The sequence below is a fragment of the Euwallacea similis genome, chromosome 6 (assembly GCF_039881205.1).
Source record: "Euwallacea similis isolate ESF13 chromosome 6, ESF131.1, whole genome shotgun sequence".
Classification (NCBI taxonomy): Eukaryota; Metazoa; Arthropoda; class Insecta; order Coleoptera; family Curculionidae; genus Euwallacea; species Euwallacea similis.
Genome location: NC_089614.1, coordinates 5,441,222 through 5,465,210, shown reverse-complemented (window position 1 = coordinate 5,465,210; position 23,989 = coordinate 5,441,222). Strand labels below are relative to the sequence as shown.

General features: G+C 33.7%; 4 protein-coding genes across 5 annotated transcripts; 3 read left to right on the top strand and 1 right to left on the bottom strand.

Annotated features, from left to right (window-relative positions):
• Positions 1 to 215: 215 nt before the first annotated feature.
• Positions 216 to 5,247, top strand: LOC136409672 (acetylcholinesterase). The gene is made up of 3 exons (XM_066391344.1): positions 216 to 681; positions 3,126 to 3,459; positions 3,601 to 5,247. The coding sequence occupies exons 1-3, from the start codon at positions 276 to 278 to the stop codon at positions 4,685 to 4,687; spliced, it is 1,827 nt and encodes a 608-aa protein (XP_066247441.1). The 5' UTR covers positions 216 to 275; the 3' UTR covers positions 4,688 to 5,247.
• Positions 5,248 to 5,642: 395 nt separating this feature from the next.
• Positions 5,643 to 7,255, top strand: sau (Golgi phosphoprotein 3 homolog sauron). Its single transcript, XM_066390925.1, has one exon. It carries the CDS (start codon positions 5,732 to 5,734, stop codon positions 6,587 to 6,589), a length of 858 nt encoding a protein of 285 aa, XP_066247022.1. The 5' UTR covers positions 5,643 to 5,731; the 3' UTR covers positions 6,590 to 7,255.
• On the bottom strand, positions 6,822 to 9,354 carry LOC136409439 (COX assembly mitochondrial protein 2 homolog). The gene is made up of 2 exons (XM_066390927.1): positions 9,169 to 9,354; positions 6,822 to 7,509 (listed from the first exon to the last, which is right to left on the bottom strand). The coding sequence occupies exons 1-2, from the start codon at positions 9,247 to 9,249 to the stop codon at positions 7,315 to 7,317; spliced, it is 276 nt and encodes a 91-aa protein (XP_066247024.1). The 5' UTR covers positions 9,250 to 9,354; the 3' UTR covers positions 6,822 to 7,314.
• A 540-nt stretch (positions 9,355 to 9,894) lies between these two features.
• On the top strand, positions 9,895 to 23,249 carry LOC136409350 (solute carrier organic anion transporter family member 3A1-like). Of its 2 annotated transcripts, none has more exons than XM_066390774.1 (11): positions 9,895 to 10,133; positions 15,042 to 15,159; positions 17,332 to 17,638; positions 18,320 to 18,899; positions 19,105 to 19,452; positions 19,505 to 19,669; positions 19,720 to 20,082; positions 20,139 to 20,349; positions 21,077 to 21,225; positions 21,289 to 21,477; positions 21,533 to 23,249. In XM_066390774.1, coding segments are annotated over exons 1-11 (2,670 nt in total). In that variant the 5' UTR covers positions 9,895 to 10,132; the 3' UTR covers positions 21,772 to 23,249. The 2 variants fall into 2 exon arrangements, with proteins under 2 accessions (XP_066246871.1, XP_066246872.1); XM_066390775.1 differs by having other exon boundaries at positions 9,896 to 10,133; positions 15,000 to 15,159.
• The last annotated feature ends 740 nt before the right edge of the window (positions 23,250 to 23,989 follow it).

Below are 23,989 nucleotides of genomic sequence, written 5' to 3'. Positions count from 1 at the left end.
CTACATTATTTAGTTCGTTCATGAATGTGTTTTTACATTAAATTTTTTCCACCAAGTACTCTTATTTCTAGTTCGGTATCATTCGCGAAAAGAAGTAGTGCAGCACTAGGACCTTCTGACCCATTTTGTGAAAATTTAAATTGATCGGCAAATAAACAACGTAGCGGGAAACTTTATCACGCAACATTTTCCCTCATCAAGTCCGTGCAGTCGAATCGGGGATTTCGCCAAAGACCCACACTATATTAAGTCTGAAGAAGGCGGTTTAACGGGAAATGGCCGTGTCGAGTTCAAATAATGTTTTTCTTACTCAGTTGCGTTGTTTGTGTCTTTTTACCGTTTTTTGGCAAAGCCAAACTCAGCAAGTTATTGAAATACCCAATCAAGGCAAAATAAAAGGGGTGGAATTGTCCAAAGTTAGAATTCAGAAGATAATCGCATACTACGGAATTCCTTACGCACAACCTCCAGTAGGGAATTTGAGATTTGTCCCTCCACGCACGGATCCTCTTCCTTCGTGGAGTGATCTGAGAAATGAGGCAGATTATCAACCGGCTTGCTTGCAAGTCAAAGAAGATTACAAAGAGTCCGAATTGCCTTTTCTGCAATTACTGACGGATATTCAATTGCCTGGCAATACTAGTGAAGACTGCTTGTACCTCAACGTTTTTGTTCCTAATGGTAAGCAACTATATGTAAAGAATATAAATGATGTTCCAGGGGTACAATAAATCACTAGAGTTTCCCGCCTTTAGAGCTTTAAATTTCCAAATCGCCTGATCGCAATCTAATCGTCAGATCGGAGAATCGATATTCCTTTACTTATGCTTCCAACGTTCTGCCCTTTTCACTTTCAGGACAGCTCATCATACATTACTTAAATTGCAAAATGTAAATCCGGGCTTTGAGATATATTTAATATTATACGTAATTTGTATATTTATGAAAATATAATATATAAAATAATTATGTAATGCGATAATATACATATAGAACTGTGATATAACGTAATCTTTCTTCATGCGTGTATGTGCCTGTTTATGTGTTCCCTCTAGATCGTTTTTCCAGAAAAACGAATCCTTAGATATGATTTAAGCTATTCCCCATGAAAATTTGAATACATTGCTACGTACAAAAGAGCCGTCGAGACTTAATCGACCCTTTTAAAAGAAGGTGCGTGCAAGGTATGGTAATGAGACACAAACACGCTAGAAAATGGCGTTAGCGCTATAGGTATGTCCGGTCCTGTGCAAGTACATTTTGTTTATGTACATGCAAAAATGTTTCTTAGTAAACCAACTTTCCTATAGTCGTAGATTTCAACACTCCATGTATATCATGTAGACTCCAAAAATGAGGTAACGTTGAAGATAAAGTTTGCTTATGGCATTAAAAAATAATATGAATGTGCAGTACTTATAATGGCGCTTTTCGACTACAAAATCAGCACTTGTTTCTAAGCCTATTAAGGTGAAATGATGCTTCCGTTCATTTCTTCTACTTTGGTACGTCCAAAGGAACTTTTGTCATACATGGTTAAAGAGCTTTTCTACTGCTTATTCGACTCCACCAAAATCCAATATTGCGGCCATAAGAAATAACAAAATTGGATATAATTGCTCAAAATTTAGAAGGTCTGAAAAAAAATTTGAAAACACCATTCGATTGGCAGTTGTCGATAACAGAGAGCTGAAAAATTTCGAAAAATTTACTCAAACGGTTTATTCATAATTTATAATTTTCGAAAATCACAGTTTTCAGCTTTTTACTCATATTGAATAACCTCAGTACATATTATTAATTTTAGAACGTTTTCTGAACGGGTACAAAAATACACATCTATTCTTTTATTTGAGTCACCTTGTATCTCTTACTGCTTCCATAATCCGCTTTATTTGGAACACCCTGTATATGTATTTATCTTTGAAAAATCGGCTTCTACCTTAACGAGATTAAACTGTAAATCTCTTGTCAATGATGTCTGAGAGATTAATGGAGTAAAAATTGAATAAGCGTTGGCGGAGTTTTACTAATATAATTCCACCTCACTCTGCATTCTGTACAAGAAGATACCTATTAAAATTGTATTATACGAAACATGTTCTTAGAATTTAAAGGCGACTTCAAAAATTAAAACATCAATAATATACAGGATATGCATTGGTCCATGCCTTAATATGGATTTCTTTAAATTAAAAAAATATCACTTCTAACGATAGAAAACAATTTTCTAAACGGTGGATTTAGCCACTCCGATAGGGAAGTAAGTCAATGCGATATGGAACATGAAGATGATCGCAATTCACCATTAGCATTTTTATTTCCCAAGCCGAATGTTCCTAACTTCAATTTGAGAAAATAGTTTTTTTATTGATTCTGATGCATGAATCATTGATTTCATGACTCAAAATTCAAATTAGTAACGGTGTCGATAAACTAAGTGAGCAAATACTGTGTGCGACGATCGAAGGAGAATAAAAAAATAATTAAAAAATTGGTCACAACCATTTTGAGTATTTTTGAAACGCATAAAAGACTAAAAGACGTCGAGAAGGATTTTTCTGGGGGTCAAGTCACTTCTAAACCTTAAAAAATACTTTTGTGCTTTACTGAAATGCGAAGCAGAAATATTTTACAGTAAAATGAAAAAGGAAAAAATATATTACAGATCATTCAAAATAGATTAAAGGAGATTTAGTTATGATTTTTTTTGTCTATCTGGACAGATTGTTGCATTTTGAGTTTTTCCTAATAATAATGTCATATAATACATACTTTTTAAATAAATGATATTTAAAGGCATCTTTGGCATCTGTTTTATGTGCGTCCGTTTTTTGGAAGTTTAACTGTAATATACGTAATGTCCTTAATCGATTGACGCATGTGTCTGCTGCAGAGGAGAAAAAAATCCTGGGAAACATCGATCACGAAAGCATTTTCCATTAAGTTCACGAAGTACGTACTTAATAGCCTTTACATGTGGCAATAATTTTTCCGACTGCTGCAAAGTCAATTATAAATTCTCAGATAAAATCTTGACTACTATACACGGAAGAAATAATAATAAAAAGTTTTCCTAACGTCTAGCCTCAACTATGACCTTTAAACTTTTTCTAATTTCCTAGCCTCTCCACCTGCTCAGGGTTTTGCAACAATAATATGGATCCATCCTGGAAACTTCACAACTGGAATGCCATCAATATGGAATCCCCACACGCTGGTATATCGACAAAGAGTGATCGTGGTTACATTCTCTTGGAGACTAAACGTCATGGGTTTTTTTACCACAATGGATGGCGAGGCTGCTGGGAATTATGGATTAATGGATCAGCAGGCAGCCATGCAATGGGTGAAGAAAAATATTCAGCTATTTGGAGGGGACCCCAACAACATTAGCCTCATGGGGTATGGCACTGGGGCTATTAGCATAGGGATTCATATGGTCAATTCTGAGTCTCAGTAAGTTTGTAAAAGTAAATGTCGTGACATTGAAGCAAATTAATGCGGATATCGTTCCAGAAACTGTTTCAAGGGCACGAAACACTAAATTATAGTGGAAAGTTGTTTTATAGGCGCCATAAAAGTTTTTGTTTGTTGCAGAACTCTATTCAACAAAGCAATTCTAATGAGTGGTAGTTTGTTTCAACCATCGGCTATCAGATATCCCGACGAAGACAAATCAATAATAGACCGTTTGGTTAAAGAATTTGCATGCGATAGAAAACCTACTTCTAGCCTTATAAAGTGTTTGAGGAGAGCAGAGCCAAATGTTCTGGTTCAGTATTCATCGAATTTCAACTGGCGCCCTGTAATTGATAAAGATTTGACCAACGACAGCATGCCTTTCTTGTCGGAACCACCAATGAACTTTTTCGTTCGTGGAGAATTTGCAAAAGTACCCATTTTGACTGGTTATACCAACATGGAACAAGGTCTAGAATTTCTTGATCTGGTCAACACCACCTCATTCACTCAGAACGCAATGCAGCAATTGCTAGGAGACCTCGTAAGCGTTGACTTGCCTAATATTAACAGTAGCGAATCCACATGCTATAATTATGATCATGTGGTGGACACTGTTATGTTCTTCTACGCTCCTTCCACTACTAGTTTCGACGCAGACTCTTTTAGGACAATAGCAGCTAATTTCCTAGTTGAAAAAACTTACGCTTCTTCTACAATCTTATTAGCGTCATACCTCAGTGAAGAACAAAAAACATTCGTTTACAGATTCGATGTGAAGCCCAGTTCTAAGATGGCTAACAAATACCTTCCCGCATGGGTAAAAGTACCTCATTTATTTGATCTAACGTATGTATGGGGATTACCCTATTGGAAGCCTGATCAGCAAGAATGGGACCCTTGGGACAAAAGAATTGCAGACACTATAATGACTTTCTGGACTAATTTTGCCAAATCTTCCGATCCAACTCCAAGTACTGTATATCACACAAAGTGGGAACCTTATACCAAGGAGAAACCAGGATTGTTAATCGTGGATAATAATATTGTTATGAGCAACCCTCAAAGTGTGAATTATAAAGCTTTTGAATTTTGGAATGATTATTACCCTAAAGTATTATCAATTGCAATGGAGTGTTGCGGTCAATCTGATTCTAATGTCTTTGAACTTTTTAGTTTTTTGTTGCATCTAATCATAGGAATTCAGCTGGTATTTCTGTTTTAGTGTAGATTTCTATCTACTTACGTGTACTATAATTAGATACACTACATAATATTTGTTACTGATTATGCTTATATTACAGAGTAGCTATTTTTGGAAGTAAATCCTCACAATTTTTAGAAAAATTAAATTTTTTTAAAATTTATTTTTATTCAATTTCACAGAAAATTTTAAAGGGATTACGACCAGGGACGCCCGGTATATAAAGTGTTTTCCACATGTGAACTTATTCACATAACAATCTCCTGACTTAATTCTTGTCATAATGGTGAATTTTTTGTCTGTATCAGTTTTAGGAAAAACCCTGTAGTATTTATATAAATATTTAAGTGCTTATAAGACTATAGAGGAATTAAGTTAGACGTTATCAGATTATATTTTTAAATACATTAATAATTATAAAATAAGCTTAATTCCTCTGCTGTTATCATATGGGCATTACTACAATTATACCAATATCTATTGACTTGTAACTATAAACTTCCTTTCCTGCTCAATAGTTACCCTTCTATACCTTCCTATATACATTAAATACTACGCTCAGTATACAATTATATGATAATAAAGGCAATTAAAACAATATGTAATTAGGCGAGTTAATTTTTCCGATTAACCTGGCTAAAAGTCTCTATTATTATTTGATCTCGTGAATATTATCATTTAACTTCATCGAGCGCCATCTAACGCCCAAAAACTACAAATCTGTAATAAGAACTTCTACAAAGTTGCCAATACTTTCAAATAATTTTATTATAGAACGTAATTGAATCCAGTGGAAACAAAAATCGAAAGTGAAATTTATTAAGAGTTTCATGATTTTGAGGTACTAAATGTGCTTCATAAACACAAAGGTGAACTCTCGTGTTAGTATTCGAGGAATAGTGGAATCAACATATTCAGTGGAGTTCGATTTTAAACTTGGCAAGAGTGCATGAAGGGGATCGCCTCGTGAATGTCAAATCAGACATGACAATCACTGTCACCCACCAAACAACCAAAACTGTGAACGTCAACATTCTGATAACTTAGATATGTACTCTGAAAAAAATGAATCGAAGTGAAGGAATGGTAAAAAGGCGAAATATAACAAGAGAAAATACTGAAGGACTACCCAAAGAAGACAGCGATGAGCGTAAACCAAGCAGGGAAGAAGAAGTTGAAGATGGCGACTCAAAGGAAACCAGACTAACGTTGATGGAAGAGGTGCTGCTCCTAGGCTTAAAAGATAAAGAAGGCTATACCTCATTTTGGAATGACTGTATTTCCAGTGGACTCAGAGGTTGTATCCTCATAGAACTAGGCTTAAGAGGCAGAGTTGAACTTGAGAAAAATGGCATGCGAAGGAGAAGTCTCCTCGCCAGGAAACTTGTCATGAAACATGATACTACAGTAGGTGACACCTTACTAGATGAAGCCTTAAAACACCTCAAAGAAACTGATCCACCAGAAAGTGTACAGAGTTGGATTGAGTATTTGAGTGGTGAGACTTGGAATCCCTTAAAACTGCGTTATCAATTAAAAAATGTGAGGGAAAGATTAGCCAAAAATTTAGTTGAAAAAGGCGTTCTCACAACAGAAAAACAGAATTTTTTGTTCTTTGACATGACTACCCATCCTCTGACAGATAATGTCACAAAAGGTCGGCTAATAAAAAAGATCCAAGATGCAGTCCTGACAAAATGGGTAAACAATCCTCACCATATGGATAAAAGAATGCTGGCCCTAATATTCCTCGCACATGCTAGTGATGTTCTTGAAAATGCCTTTGCTCCACTTAACGACGATGATTATGAACTTGCAACCAAACGAGTGAGAAAATTACTGGATTTAAACTTTGAAGAAGAAGCCAATAAACCAAACACCTGTGAGGTTCTTTGGGCTGTTTTTGCAGCCTTTACAAAGTAAATCTTCTCATAGGGTCAGTAATCATTAATCCTGAATTCAAACTAAGATAATTTTATTTATAAATTATTTGTGTAATGTTTCAAATGAATATGATTTAAGCAATTTGCAAAATAATTGAAGGTACTTCAATTTAGTGCTAGACCAGAACACAGGCTGTAAATAAGTTCTTACATGTATATTGCTGAATTGTTTAATCATTGGATGCTGGCATTGCAAAATATTTTATAAGAGAAAGGGTCTTATTTCCTCTATTGGTTTTTAGCTTATTTTTTCATGCTAAAATTATTTTCAGTGACCCATCCCAAAAAGGAAACGCTTTGAAATTTTCAATTTATTTTACACTGTGATAAAATTCAATTTAATTAAGCTTCTTGGGTCACTTCATTTGTGGGTATCCTATGTAACCAGGAATGGACAGTTTCACTTGTATGATATTTATTTAATTGCATTAGCCAAGAGCAATATAAATTAATTTCATTGGAATTTTACCTACATGCCCTAAGTTAAATAAAATCCTGATTACTAGTAAATATGTCCATCCTAGCTAAATGCTCGGTATTGAATTATGTCATTTTAGAAGACACATTTCTTTAATGTTAGTATTAATATAAATTTATATATTAAAAAGTAAGTGCATGTCATATACTAAAAATAAATGTTCAAAAGGATGATACATTTATTAATTGCAGTATTTACAGAAAAACACTATTAGCTGATTTATAAGTCTACAAATTATTGGGGTTTGGAATATTATCCTTCCTCGCTTTGGATTGCTCTTTAAAAAGATTATTAAGCTTTTCTTTCCTTTGCTTTGACATCTCGAAATTTTTTTGCCGTCTATTAATTCTTTCCTGCTTCAAGCATTTGATCATTTGAACATACTCATGGTCACATTTACCCAAATATTTCAATCGTGGATGCTATGAAAAAGACGCTAATTAATGATTTATATAACGTAAAGCAAATGTTAGGTAAAACCTTTTATATTTATGACTTTGATGTGAGTAACAGTTACAAAGAATTTAATAGTTATGTGAAAAATAGAAATTGCTTAATGTACGTATTAATAACAAGTTTCTACTCCAAATGGTTTTGCAGGAAAGTTGGGTAGTAGATGTAAAGGTCAAGGTAGGTATTGGACTGGTGATGTTTCTTTTTGGAGGGGGGTGTCAAAATTTTTCATACTGAAGGTGAATAGGTTTATAGTAAAATGCTTTATTTGAAGAGGATTTTTAATTTAAATGCTAGTGGTAAATAATCTTATCACAGATTCAAATAATAAACATATAATTGTTTTGGTCCTTCAAGAGATTAAAGTAAAAGTACCTGCTTGGGTAATTTATGAAAGTTTCTAAAGGTCAGCTATGTTTCTACAATGGTGGCTGTTATGTTGAAATATTGGCTATATGAAGGTATATAGTGTGTCTAGTCTAATATTGATGTACATGAAGCTCCTATGGGGATATTCAAAACTATTGGAAATACAAGGTGGATTAAATTAGAAAAAAGTTGTTTTGTATGCCTAATAATAACCTAGAAGAACATTAAGTATTTAATTTATATACAGTACAGACTCCTCTTAGTTTTGTATTTTCTCTTGAGGACAACAAATAATCTCATTCTGTGTGAATATCCAAGCCAAAAGACCTAGACATGTCAAAGAGTGAGAAATAGAGCTGAGGTCACATTGAATGACTGTTACCCATCCACCTAATTGATTACAACATAGGTATTTAATTTTCTTTAAAAGGGTGGGTAGAAGATGAAAACAAAAAATTGTAACTATTGAAAAAACTGCAGTCTTATTTACTATTGAACAGATACCAGCCAAATTTGCAGAGTGGAGGTAAAGGGCTACAATAATTCTGAAATTACTGTTAAACAAAATCTAAGTTTTTTTAATTAGCTATTTTCTGTTTTTACCTGATATCTGTTTAGCAACAAAGATATATGTATAATAATGGAATTCTAAATTCTTATTGAGTTGAAAAAATATTTTAGGCTTTTTAAACAGATTTTTCAAAATATACCATTTTCTGTTCTCATCTGATATATATTTAATAGAAAATATATCAAATTATATATCTTTTCCATTCTATTAAAATCTAGGTTCCTAGTAAGTCCACAAAAATATAATTTTTTTCTACTCTGCCTCTTAAACAGTTTAGAACACCTCAATAAGAGTCTTATGTATATAATGCTAAACTGGACACAGTGTATTGTTGTACTCTCAATGACATAGTCCTTGACAAATAGCAGAATTTTTGTAGATATGTTTTGATTCATTTTAGTTACTATAAATGTTAAGGAGCCATGATGATAAACTATTTAACAGAACATCAAACTCAATAACAATCCAATGATTAAACTGTAGACTTTATCTTAACCCTGATTTATTATTTTTATTAAAAAAATAGGCCTGAATAAGGAAAGGGAATTGGGGCTCTGGAATTGAGAGTATTCATATAATTTCTTTCTGACTGTAACATCAACCTAATAGATCAATATCATATTTAAAGAAAGATTTTTCGAATGGTTATTCGGGAGATAGGCACTAATTTGTAATTCTTGATACTTACATCTGTCCAGCATTGCCTTAAGACTTTGATAATCTCATTACACACATCAGTATGTAAATGTGGGGACAAATCTGTGTGCATCTTTTTCAAAGTTTAATGAATTATTACTTTTACTAAAATGAATAGAATACTAATGGACAGTCGAATGGGGCCCCTGTGCCCCTCAAATAAGTAATCAAAGTAGCTGATTCTTAGGTTATATGCGATGTTGGCTAATTTACCTACTGTTTCGTAATAATATCGTTAGAGTATTGTTCTTAAATTTAACTGGTTTCAATAATTTTTCGCAAACATGGTTGAGCCCCGTTGACATTTTAAAAGTGTTTTAGTGACCTGCAGTGAACATTTAATGTTTTAATTGATCACTGCAGTTCAGTTACCCCGCAGCTACAGATGCGTCTTTTAGCACAATTTGGCAATAGAGAGTAGCTGATTTATCTTCCTGTTCTTATGCATGTCAAATTAAAAATTTCCATGGTTTTTAAAGAAAACTAGGAAAATTCCGATAGATTTTTAATTTAAAAAAAAATTAATTAGTAGAAATTATAGCGGTTAGCCCAACAAATAATACAAAAATCGAGACATTTCTGAAACTGAACTAAAATTTACTTCCTTACAAAAGTAGGCTCAACATACAACTATACATACATATCAGTGCTCAGTTGGTTGCATAGCATTCGCTTACTTTTTGCTGTAAATCCTATAATATTCTTGCAGTGGAGTGTGATATCCATTTCGTCATGCTCGAAGCAGGAAACTTCTGAGTTCTGCTGCCTGACGTTTAGTGACACTAAAACAGCTGTAACGTGTTCGTGATACGTCTGAGTTCACTAAAACGGTGATATAAAATTTTTTATTTACTGAAACAATGATTTAATATACTGCTGTGATTTCGGAAGGGTTGTGATCATACGGAAGTATGTGTAACTAGTGTGGTTTTATAGATGAGTGAAACATTGACCCGAGTAAGTATATCACACAGGTCCTTTGTTTTTTCGGCCGTGCATTGCTGATTTAAATTATCTAATAAACGTGCGTTTAAACGCACAAAATATTTATTCTAACAGGATAATTCGGCATTTTTGCTCCAGTTTACTTATGCTTTCAGTAAAATCCATGTCGCAACTATTTTTTGTTACCCAACACCGTTTAGGTAGGTACCCTTCTCTTTTTCCAACCAGATTTCTTCGAGTTAATTAATAGGTACGGTCAACATTGTCAAAAAATAGATGTAGATTTTCGCGCAAGCTAATAATTTGCCAAGACCAATTGCACCAATCAATTATAGTAAAATTCAGTTGTGTGTATGAATAACCTTAATGCTTTAACTTACATATTTTAGCCACTTTAGCTCTTTGGTGTAAATATACATAGACATTTCTCTCGCAAGACTTTATGTGCGAAATTACATAAGTATATCTGACACCTATTTACCCATAGGGTAAGTAGTAAAAAGTCGCAACTTCTCTTTAACACTCCCCTATAGTCTCATTGAATGATTGAAACTAGGAAAACTATTTAAAAAATCCATTGATTTTTAAGGTAATTAACAAACATGACCTAGAGCTACTAAATTTACTATAAAATGAGTTTGTGCTTCAGTAAATACTGCACGTAATGGACTATTACTTTTATATCAATTTGTTTACTGCTGATCAATACTTATAAGAACTTATTAGTTTTCTTTCTTGGAAGGATTCTAAGTTCTTAGGTAAAATATATTTTTTCAACGTAATTTTGGTTAAATCAAGTAGTCTTTTTAATACAACTTGATCTATCTATTTTTAAGGCCCAAAAAATAGGTACTTTAGGTACTGTAAATAGATCTCCAGCTGAGACTACCGATACTCTTAAAATAAAGATAATTTCACTACAGCAGGAGAGCAATATCAGGCATATAGATTAATGTTGTTTTGGAAACCTGCATATACAAAGCGTCTCTGAATATAGTGCCATAAGTTGAACCATCTATTCTAGGTCTTGAAATTTGACGAAAACTTCATATAAACACATCAAAAGGCGCTTCGTTTTTGACATACAGGGTGAAAAGTTGGTTCCTGAGGATTGTTTTTTATTAATATTTTCGAAACGTTTCAAGATAACCTAATGAAATTTCATATTTTATTGTAACTTTCTGTGCTTTTTCCGAATCTCTGTAAAGAAACTAACACATTTTTCCAGGGGCGTGTAATACAGGAAAGTAATGTTTAAAAAGTACCTAAACGTTTTTGTACTTAACTTTATTGAAGATTTCATAAGAAAAAAGGTACTTTTGTTGAAAGTCAAAATCTCCAACAGTTTTTGAGAAAATTGATATTTAACAAATCGGTGGATACTATGTTTGATTAAACAAATATCAGAACCTTTCACACCCTGTATATCGAAAACGAAGCGCTTTTGGACATATGTTTCTACGAAGTCTTGATCATATTTTGAGACCTAGGTGGTTGAATTTATTACACTGTGTTCAGAAACACCTTGTATAACTTCTTATACATAGATATATTGCAACAAGCAACAGTGTCCTTAAAATTCGTTGCCTTGTTGATAACAATAATAATTTAATTTCACTTCAAACTCTAACCTTGTCGAGTTTCAATTGTTAATTAAATCATTTTAACTTCTTGTTAAATGGTCTATGCGTTCACCTTTCAGATGAGTGTACTGGTCAAAGTGGTTTTATTACGCCCCTCGCCTCGATGCATAAAAATCGGAACAATGGTCTATTCTCTCCCTTAAAATCGTTAAAATTGGATTGCACAAGGGACCTTTACAATGTAAATATGAGTTGCAATTTTGCACAATTAACATTTCATATCAGTTCATTTAACGCAGGTTAAATTTGCGTTGACTAAGAATTTTTGATATTATATAATGAGGTGAAAAACAACAGAAAAAGCAAAGGGAAGCCAATTCCGTTTAATTGTTAAAAACACATATCCGTTCTTATTTTAATCCGTGTATGAAACTAATTGGTTATGTAAACAATTCTTGCAGGAATACATACATATGTGCCTCGTAGCCATTCACTTACTGTGCATGTTAATGATTTAATGATATCATTATTTTCACCTCAAGGTGGCCAGTTTGAAAATATCGTTACACTTGGCGATTCTGGCCTACGAACGTATGTCAATTTAGGCCATGGGTGGGGCTAATAAATTAGGCTTCTTTGCCCTTTAAAACAGATTGATTCGATTACGAAGTATCTTGCATGTATATACCTTGACCTCGCCTTTTTGCCATGAAAAAATCGATGCCTATGAAGTTTCGCAGTTTAATTTCCCTCACGAATTAGACGAGTCACCTAACGCTAATAATTGGTACATTTATGTATGGGTTAATTCGGTTGTTAAGTAAAATGTCCCAAATGCAACAAAAACTTTCATGCAGCTTTCCAGCTTTTCGAATCCAGGCGAGAAACAAAGCAACGAGCAAACAGAAGTTCTTAAATAATTCACAAAAAAATTCAGTTGTTTAAATATTCAGCACAAATATTTTGAATTTGTGTAGAACAACAGTATTTGATTATTAATTGCTTAGATAAGGTCGGTAAGTCTGCAGAAACTGAGTTGTAATATTTGTTTTTCTTTATAAAATGAGCAAGAACACTTTGATGCCTAGACCGCGATTTTGAACGAACTCTAAAATAGAGAGGCCTCAAACCACGTTTCCAAAGCTCTAGAACCTCAACTTGAGGAATCCTGATTCAACGTAGGATCCATATCCGTTGGAAAGACCAAAAAAAACATTAAAAAAATCTAAATTTTGAAAACAAGTTCAAAATATAATTTTTAATGCCCATATTTTGAAAAAACTTTTAAGAAAAAGAAAAATGTTGCCTTTTACACAAAATATTGGTACAATTTTGAGCAAATTTCATAAATAATTAAATGTACAGGGTGTTCCATTAGAGAAAATTCGATTTTTGACTGTAGTTTTATTTATTTTAACGGTAGGAATGTTTTAAGAGTCGATTTCGAATTGTCGAATTTTAAATTTTGACATGTGTACATTTAATGAATATTCCAATTGCTTTGATCATATAAAGGTGGTAAAAAGGGGTATGTTTAGTTCTCACTGAATAACCTTGAACCTATTTTCGCGATTTTGAAAATGTTCTAAAGTGCAGGTACTTAAAATACTGTTCCAAGGCTTCAAGATTTCAGTTGAGTTATTCAGGGTCAATATAGAATCATCGTCATATCAGTCGACATAAACTTGAACAGCAAAAATAAAAACAATCTAATTTTTTCTGAATATTTCCAAAGAGGGTAGAACATACTAATAATAAATAAATTATGTTTACTGTGACTATCCACAATGCTTTCCAAAGGCTGTTCTTTTGCAGTGACAAAAAAATGGTTTTTACAGTGAGATAAAATCGATTTCGTGTGCGTACTAAGGATTACGAATAATAATCGAGAAAGTAGGTCACCTAAAGAAGCAAACCATAAAAAAATTGTTGCATTACTCTCAATTTCTGGCTTGAAGCGGTCAAAAAATGGGATCCATTTTGGACGAATTGGTCTTTTAACTCGTTTCCGAGAGCAAGCACAAAGGACTGATAAAAATTGTTTTTCGATAACAGCGCAATCCTACAGCGGTAATACATTTATTGTTTATTGTTAATAATCTTGATAAGGCGCGTGAGTTATTCGGTAACATGAAGATGTGTAATAATATATTTGTGCGGTTATATAAAAATGAAAGGTTAATCTGACCGGATGTTAAAATTATGATTATAATATTTCATAACTACCAAGTTATTGCTCATAGAAACAATTATCAACCACTTTCCTAGCCTAAACTCTGTTATATATTATTTACTTGTATCTTCAATATGAGCAAGCAACAGGTGTTAAAGTTAAATCATCAATAAAATTAATTTTTTTGTCACAGGTGGGCGTATGCGAAAAGCGTAAATTCCTTTTCATGTTTTAAAGAATTGCTTACGTCACTTATACAGGGTGTTAACGGGATCGTTTTACAAACTTTGCGGGTAAACTTCTCTCGATGTATAAGATAAAAAGTTTACGTACCAAAACGTTAACACACGTCTATTTCCATAATACAAAGAGTCAGAGTTGAAATTTTATTTTCATTTTCCTTCCACTTAATTTATTAGAAATAAGAATGTTTAACCAAAATTTGTTGAGCGGTTCTTTGTATTAATTTAAGTGCTGGAACTATCCATAACTACAGGTACAGTGTTATCGAGGCAATTAGTTAGATTGACTTCTACAAACTATACTCTTTACATGCAAATTTCTTAAAAATACATTATTTTCACAAAGAATCTAAATAAGAAAGGTACAAAGAAGTTGCAATCGTTTATACCTATGCAAGGCATTGAATATACCGCTCCAATATAATCTGTATAAACAATTCTGAGAATTGAATTTCTCTACCTAAAAAACCTCGAATACTGAATTTCGATTAAACACGTTTGTTGTTAATAAATTAATTTAAATAAAGATTGAAAATAAATTTTAATCTTTGATCCTTGCATTATGGAAACGCGACATTTGCGAGCATTTTGTTATTTACATTTTTTCATCATTTATTGAGCTAAGTCTACCTGAAAAATTTGTAATATGATCACATAACATCTCGTATATGCAACATATTGCCCACGTCATTACCAAGTGAATAAATTTCACAGATTTGTTTTCATCCCGTTACACATTCTACGTATAAGACACCGTTACTAAGAAATATGTTCCTAAACAATTTCGTTGTGTATCCGCGATTATTCGTACAGTGCAAAAATAATTATCAAAATGTTGTTATTAATCACATATCATTGTAATTTTTTTCTTGTATTGCAGTGAAAAGCTGTAAGCATGAATCATAACAGTGTCATTGCCTAGTGGGGCCTCAATCATCTACGAAAATGACCATAGACAAAGGGACAACTCTCAATAATGCTGCGGACAGCGGAGGTCAGTCTGCAGGATCTTCCAATCAGGGGTATTGCAAAGGACATAGGTATGTTATTCAAAGCTACACAGAATCTTATAAAAAGAGATCTAATAGCAAACAACAAGAATTAAATTTTCAATCTCAGCAATACGTGTCTTCCAACACATCATTGTAAATGTTTGAGGAAAAAAGTCATGTGGCACTATGTTCTCTGGAAATAAAAACTATTTCCGGATTCGAATTGCTCGTTCAATTTGATAGAAAGTAGTTTACGTTACTTTGTGGTGACGCGTTTTTTTTTTAATAAGGAAATGAAAACCATTTCAATGTATGATATAACGGACAGTATTCTTTTAGTCAAGGTAAAACTCGTGGATTATGAGAAAAATTCACATCCGAGCAACCCCACTTCGAAGTTTTTATTGATTTTTAAAATTTAAAAAATTTGTTAGTTGGAAAAACTCACATCTCATAGTTTTTCCTTGCAGTTTAGGAAAAGTGTCCTCTAAGTGACATCGTCGACATGGCTCTATTCTCAGTTTTGAAGATTTTAAAAATTAAACCAAATTTGACAAATTTACATCCGAGTGCCATCAGTGTAAAAAAGTATTTTTTCCGAATTTTGGAAATTACAACAATGACTTAAGTTAATTTGCGCGACGTCATATACGCGTGCGAATGGTCAAAGCACCTCGACATAGTTTTTTCTCACTTAACGGTGAATCAACGATATCTTAAAATACTTTGTCACTTCTCAAGATAAACGTACATTTTGAAAATACCTGTCGTCTTCTATTGTCTCTGACAAAATCTTAAACTAGAAAACTAGAAAAACACGTTTGTAGAAGTATCTTTAAGCCATTTTTTTCTGAAGAGTCATAAAACTGTAAAAGTAAAAAAAATCAAATGTAAGAAAAAACAAAAGTGAAATTTTAAATCGATATACCAGTCGGAAAAAAATGATGTAATTCTACTCGACGAAAACGCAAATTTGCTGCCTTAGATTGTATCATAGCCTCATGGTCTTGTCTTCTACTCGGCTGTGAATATCGCGGCGGCAATAAATTTGTTATTTTTACGCCTTGTGGAACAAAGAACTTTTAGATACTCTTCTACAGTATTTTCTTCGATTCTGATAGGATTCAAGAATTTTGCTTCTCAGGTAATTCATATACGGCGCAAAGTAGGTAGGCAGAATTTTGTGCGACTACTGACCTTTCGTTCCATATTTCGAAGCCAAAATTCGATCAGGAGTAATAATTGTTGCAACATCAAGAACTTGCTTGCAATTTATTTTATGATTTAACGCCCACAGTCCGTAAACTGGCACGATATTTCTATGCTAATGTCTTTGACAGTTCAATTTGTAACGTGAAATGCGTTATTGAAGGGAAATTAGTATCAAAATTAAACTTGAGCTAATTCCTGGATTGGTGATGAGACACATGATCACTGACACAATTGCAATTAATATTTCTTTAATTTGTGTACGGCGTTGATTAAATTAACTTTTAACCTTTCTAGGAGGTAGGTATTTAGGATACCCTGAATGCTGTACGTGCTCATTGTGCTTGATTAAGGTGTTTTTCCCCGAATATTGTCATTAAAGCCCAGCTACATTATTTTTATCCAGATCACACTGGGCACCTAATATTTAACATTTCATTTTCAAGTTGTTTTTTATAAAGTACATTCGTGCCTATTAGGATTAGCAATCAAGAAATTCATGGCTTCGTTTGCAGCCAGTTTGTTTGTCCAGCCATCTACGCTATATTTAAAGATACTTACAAATGCAGGGTTTTATAGCGTCGTTTAATCATACATCAAAGACACCCGATTCTATTATCTACTTGGCAGCTTAGTTAAGGAAAACACTTTTAGAGTTCTTTACCTCGGCGTTAAACAGGGAGCTTAATATTTGTTAATGTTGAATTTTTTGATAAACTCAGATAACCCGCAAATGTGCGGCAATCGTTTGTGCTGAACAGTTGTATTTCATTTTTGTGCAACGTTCACCACATCGATTTTTCAGTCTTAAAAGCAAAATAACAACCCACATCGATTCCTCTACAATTTTCCATATAACGAAACATTGATCTTGCCAACCTTAAATTTTACATTAAAATCGACTTTCCGTTAATAAGTTATGTGGTGTTACGTCACATTCCCCCAGTTTATCTGCATTAATATTTTGTGAATCTGATAAGTAAACCCGTAACGTCCCATCTGTTTTACCAGGCGACAAGAATCAATGTACGCCATGACGGGTCTCTACTCGGAAAGCATCCCCGAGGAACAAGCGGAGACCTGCTCAGTCGATTTGGGTACCATCAAATGCACAACGGCTTTCTGTCATGGCACCGATACAGTCATTAAGTGCCACAGTCGAAACCCCTCATCAGGCGTTGATCCCCATCGAACTGTCCACTCCGCAGTAGGCACCATGGGCAGATCTAATGAACCACCTGTGATAATCAGAGATTTAAAGGACTGCGGCATTTGGGGCTTTAGACCTTCTTGCGTTCAAAGTTTGGCTAGTATCAAGGCAAGTATCACTTTAAATTTAGCGGACGTAACTAAAACAAGGCTTTTTGGCACTGCGACAATAGCGCGGAAATTCCAAACGCAAAGCTTTGTTGAAATAACCATTTATCGATCAACTTTTCGTCAAACCTTCATATATAAAAGCTATGGTTGATGTCAGAACACATGTTCGCAGTTTTTTCAATTTTTTTTTCTTTAGGATTTGTCATTTTTTTTGGGCACTAATATTCCACTGAATAAAATGGGTTTAAATACATAGATAAAAACGGTGCACACAAAATGTTTTGAATGAACATATGAAATAGCTACTTCATAGTAGGTATAAGCTATGAGATTTTCCCGTAGCTAAGCTAGAGAGACTCTTAAATTTGGTGGCATAATTTTTAATTTTGAATTTTATTATTTGAAATTAAAATTATTGACTTAACTAAAATGATTTCTATGAAATTGTAACTTCTAAAACAAAACCACTGAAAACTGTTTCCGTTATGCTATTTTGGTGCTGAAATAGCATACTGCAATACCTCGGAACGGAATCCAGAGGGGCCTTCTACCTACCCCACCGGGGATTAAAAGGCACCGCACAGGGGAAATAAAATTACTATACTCCCCCCTTGTCGCTTTTAATGTTCCTCTGCATTAAGTACCCAATTGTATTAATGGACATTATCATCTCTTTCAGTTCTTTGTATTGCTGCTGTCCTTCTTAGTGACCCTCCAACAAGCACTAAGCTCCGGATACATAAATTCTGTGATAACAACGATCGAAAAACGATTCGAGATTCCCTCAAGTCTTTCAGGACTGGTGGCATCTTCGTACGAAATCGGAAATGTGATAACAGTGATATTTGTAAGTTATTTGGGAAGCCGAAGGCACATCCCCGTATGGATTGGAGTGGGAGCTGTAATAATGGGAATAGGGTCTCTTATCTTCATGGTGCCTCACTTTATAGCAGACGAGAGTGTTGAAATCGCAGAAGTGAATAATAGTGAGGACAATATGTGTCGGGGTAGGGCAGTGACTGTGCATCAAGACATAGGGGGGTTAGGGAGATTGTCTTCGGGGTTATCCTCTCCGCCGCTGGCTCCTAATAATCTTAGAGGGGATAATTGTATTAAGGGGTCGCCTTCTACTACAGGACCAGTACTGTTATTTGTCTTGGCTCAGCTGCTTTTGGGATGTGGAGGATCACCTTTGTTCACTTTAGGTACCACTTATATTGATGATCATGTGAGGCCTGAAAGCTCTTCTATTTATATCGGTAAGATTTTCACAAACGAGCTAACGGGGTTATTAAGCTGATTAACTCTTATTATGCATATACTCTATATTTATATATTGATGTGCCTTATTAGCTATCTTTTCAAAGCTAACTAAACTTTATGATAAGGTATTATTACTCACAAGAAGCTCTTGATTATAAAGACTAAATTAATTGTCTAAATAACAAGATAATTTTCGTTTAGGTTGCATGTATAGTATGGCAGCCTTCGGTCCAGTATTAGGATTTCTCTTAGGAGCATATCTCCTCTCCTTTCACATGGATTCGTTCTCCAAGATCATATCCATTGACGCTGCAGATAGCAAATGGGTAGGCATGTGGTGGGGAGGATTTCTTCTCTGTGGATTCCTGCTGATAGTGGTGGCAGTCCCTTTTTTCTCATTTCCAAAGGTATTAACGCATGAAAAAGAAAAAATACGCTTAATGGAGAAACAGGCAGCAGCTAATGGTGCTGGCACCAGTGCCTCGAGTAAAGATAAGCAAACTAACGCCAGCACTGGCGACGATACAGCTTATGGAAAGGACATAAAAGGTAGCAAAAAAAAAATCTACTCAGTAGTACTTTATTTTTTAATTAATTCCAGACATTCCAAGATCAATGTGGAGGCTAGCATCGAACCCCATTTATATGGTTACATGTTTGGGGGCTTGTATGGAACTAATAATCGTTTCTGGCTTTGTAGTATTTCTTCCTAAGTATCTTGAAACGCAGTTTAGTCTTGGAAAAAGTCAGGCTAGTGTTTTTACTGGTAAGTTTTGCATGCCAATCAACGGAACTTTTTTGAGGTTTTTCATTCAGGGTCAATAGCAATCCCAGGAGCATGCATAGGGATATTCATGGGAGGCCTTATTCTGAAGAAGATGGAATTGAAGCCAAAAGGTGCAGTACAGTTTGTCCTGATATCAAACACCATCTGTCTTTTATGTTACGGCCTCTTGTTTTTCCTTGGCTGTGACAACTTAAAGATGGCCGGGACTACAATTCCCTACTCTAACAGTACCCAACCTTTTCAAGTCAATTTGACCGATTCGTGCAATTTCGGATGTGAATGTAGCACGAATGATGTGGAGCCTGTTTGTGGAAATAATGGTTTGACGTATTTCAGTCCCTGTCATGCGGGGTGCAAGTCAATTTTCGCCTCCAATTACACCAACTGTGCCTGTGAGTTTTTAATTATTATGTCACCGAGTTTTATCTAAAAATTGTGAATTTTTTAGGTATTAATGAAAACATGAGCTTAAAAAATGGTTCTTCCATAAACTACGCCTCTGTGGAAAGTGATTTTTCAGAGGTGACCATAGTGCCTGTAGCTACGGCAGGACCATGCAATTCACAATGTCATACCATATATCCATTTTTAATATTGCTATTTTTTATGACATTTATAGTGGCAATCACACAAATGCCTTTACTGATGATAGTATTAAGGTAAGTGCAGATTTTTAATGTACTTGTGTGCGGACGGGCGGATCTTGCGGAGGGAGATCTTGCTTACATTAAATGAAAAGGAGTAGATTAGGGAATATTGCAGAGTGACACGAACTACTTTCGATCGCCATATTGCTATTTCTAACGATTTTTAAGGTTTTATTTTTATAGCAGATTTATGGAAAAATCCTCATATTAAAATAAAAATATAAAATAATTATCAAAATGTATATGATGGGTAATCGTTAAAAAAATCTCACATTGTAGTTAAAATATCAGAGGTATATCTTGAATAAATTCGCCTGTTATTCATTTAGTCAGATGTTTGATGGTAGAGAGCAAATCGCTTAATTTGCAGCCTACGTTTCTCATATTTCTGAAAAACCACATATCCATAAAGAACTTATATTTAGTTCATCAAAAATTCAAAGGACTTGATGTGAACAAGTAATAAGTAGATGTTTGGAAGATGAAGAGGAAGAGGAACTTATTTTTTGACTCTTTAAACCTTCATATTTGTTACTCAATTACCAAAAATTATAGTTTTGATTTCAATATTCTCTACGCCTGAAACTACATTTCGAAATTAGCCTAAAATGAAATAACTTAAGCTAAAATCGACTTATTTGTACACTTTATTGTACACTATATTGTACACTCCCTTGTATAATAATGAACTTTAATAATCACTATATCATCAATAATACCATCTTGTATTATATTTTAGGTCTGTCAACGAGGAAGAAAGATCGTTTGCTTTAGGCATGCAATTTGTGATATTCCGACTCTTCGGGTACATTCCAGCACCAATTTTATTTGGAAATTTGATCGATTCTACTTGCCTCCTATGGAAAAGCACTTGTGGATCTAAAGGGGGTAAAATCGTATCCTCTAAGTTGTCTTATATATGTAAATAAATATTTTTTTGTCTTGTTTCAGGTCGATGCCTTCTTTACGACATCGAACAGTTCCGTTACAGATACGTCGGATTATGTGCAGGAATCAAAATTTTGGCCTTAGGAATATTCCTTACTGATTGGTGGCTTGTTCGAAGAAGAAAAATGGTTGACGAGGACAAAGTCATATCTGCCAATGAAATTGTTGGATCAATTATCAGTTTGGATAAACGTATGTTTTCTTACAGTCTTATAAACGAGGAAATATACTGATTTGTTTTATTCAGTGTTTGCGGAAGGTTTGCATAGTAGAAGTCATTCACGTTGTCACTCGAGAAGCCATTCAAGGAATACTAGCTCGGTCACAGCGCATGACTTCCCTCCACCAAATTCTCCCAGAACTATGAGGTTAGTTAAAGAAGCACTGGAAGCGCATGTAGCTGCAAAGGCAAGTGAGGCAGCCCTGGAGGAGAAAATTGAGGCTCCAGATGAGGGTGACGTGGGGCTAAAGAGACGCCACATTTAGTGCACTGACGTTAATTTAGTGAAATTTAATTTATTCCTGCCCGTCTTAGTTACTTAAAGACTTAGTCGTTCGAACTAGAGGCATTTTAGCTGTTATTAAGTAGCGTTTTAGCCACGTTTACGACAGGTTCCTCTTGGTGTACAAACGTGATAATGTACAGGGTCTTCCTTTTAATATATCAATGTTTGGGGAAAGGCCCGATGGGTACCAATTTTTGCCTAAATCTAAAATTAAGGAACTATGTACTAAATTTTTAAAGTTGTTACAAGTAAAGAACTGCGTCAAGTATCTGCACACTCAGGGATCTGTCCTGTATATAATGTTGATGTTTTCACATAGAGTGATCGCTCAATAATAAATATACAACATAGAGTTATCAATAACCTTAAGGAATGCAAAGTTTGTACAATAATTGGAACAATATATATTTTTACTAAATATTCACGTAACTTATAATACACTTAAATCATAAGCCGGTAGCTAAATATACTTTTAAATAATCTTCACACTTTGCTAGTTTAAAAGACAAACGAATTAAGTGAATTAAATGGCAATACTTCTTTAAACACATATCTTCCAAAAAAAAGTTTCCACACGCTTTAAATTTTACACCCAGTAAGTGTTAATTTTAGTGGTAATTTTTTACTAAATCCATAGAAGTTAAAAAGTTGTAAGAATAGAGGTTAAAACTTGTTCTCCTAACCGAAAGAATGAAAGAAACGCATTATTCTTTTCGATTAATTATTTTTAATACTTATGGGCACTAAATTGTTAACATTTGCAGCACGCACATTGTTTGAGCTTCAAGAGACTGCATTTTTGCATATCATTTGAAAACTATAACTTAATCAAAATCCGTCAATATTATGCACCTTCCACAACAAAATTGGTGATAGTTGACAGTTTAGTGCTTTCTTAATAATATCAATTACCTAATTATTTCGTCAAAGCGATCTCCCTCTGTTGTTTATAAGATCTGTAGGTACTTAAGGGTTAATTAATTAAGGTCTTCTATACACATTCCACATCTCTTGGAAGCTTCAAAAGAGTTGTACTTATAACTTTTTACAGCAAGTTACATGGTGTGCCAGTAATGATTTTATTAGTTTAAAAGTGCATTTTGATTTGATGATTGCTAAGAACAAGAATCTCATGTGATGATACTGATTTTAGTATTGAGATATGTATAAAAACCTTTTTTATTGTTTCTTTATGTTGGAATTTATATATTCAATTTGAAAAGCAATATTGTAAGAACTAGGGTGTTTTTAAATTTACTGGAACTATGTTTAAAATTTGGCCCATAGTTAAAAGACATACTTATACATATACTCTCACAGAGTGTTTTGTAGTTTACATAGCGAAAACTGCAAAACCGTAAAAACTCGAATAATAATTGTTTATTAAGTATTATTTTAGTCAATTATAAAATTTTTTTCACATCACAATGTGGTTTAAATAAAGACACCATACTATTATTGTGTGTGTGTGTTATTTCTATGCTAAAATTGATAATTCCACCACAAATACAGGGTATTCTTTTACCAGTTATCGGTTACAGAAAGCTGTTAAATCGAAATTATGACACCCTTACTGTTTATGCTAACTTCCGTTCTCTTCTAGGAGAACATTGAAAATTCTCGAAAATTTATTTTTGAAATGTAGTTTTCAGAAATGCCCCCTTAAAATATGCTTAAGCCTTTAAAGTAAAAGCTCCAAAATGACTTTTTTCATTTGTTCCTCGTAAAAAAAAATTTTGGTGTTTCCGAATTTTTCGCTTTGCCTTGAAGAAAAAACTTTTTAACTCGCATTCTCTTTAAAAAAAGTTTCTAAAATTGTTGAAAAATTGTTTGATAAGATGATCCAAAGAAATCTAACCTCTTTATTGAATATTTTAGATTTTAAGATCTAAATTAAAGCTCAGAGAAAATTATCTAAAGAGATTGAATTTATCTAAATTACCTAGATTATACATATTTACGTATTTCTAGATATCCAGATTAGAATTATCTAAAATACTATCATTCCGTTTTAGAAAAATTTTGAAAATTCTAGAAATATGGAAACTTTAAAATAGTAATCCAAGAAACCTAAATTTTGTTACATCCTGGAAAAACCTTTTCAAACCTACAAGTCGACAAAAATCACTTTGAAACTACCTTCTGCAATTATAAATGACGAATTGACGTATTTATTATCTCATATTGCTATAAATTTA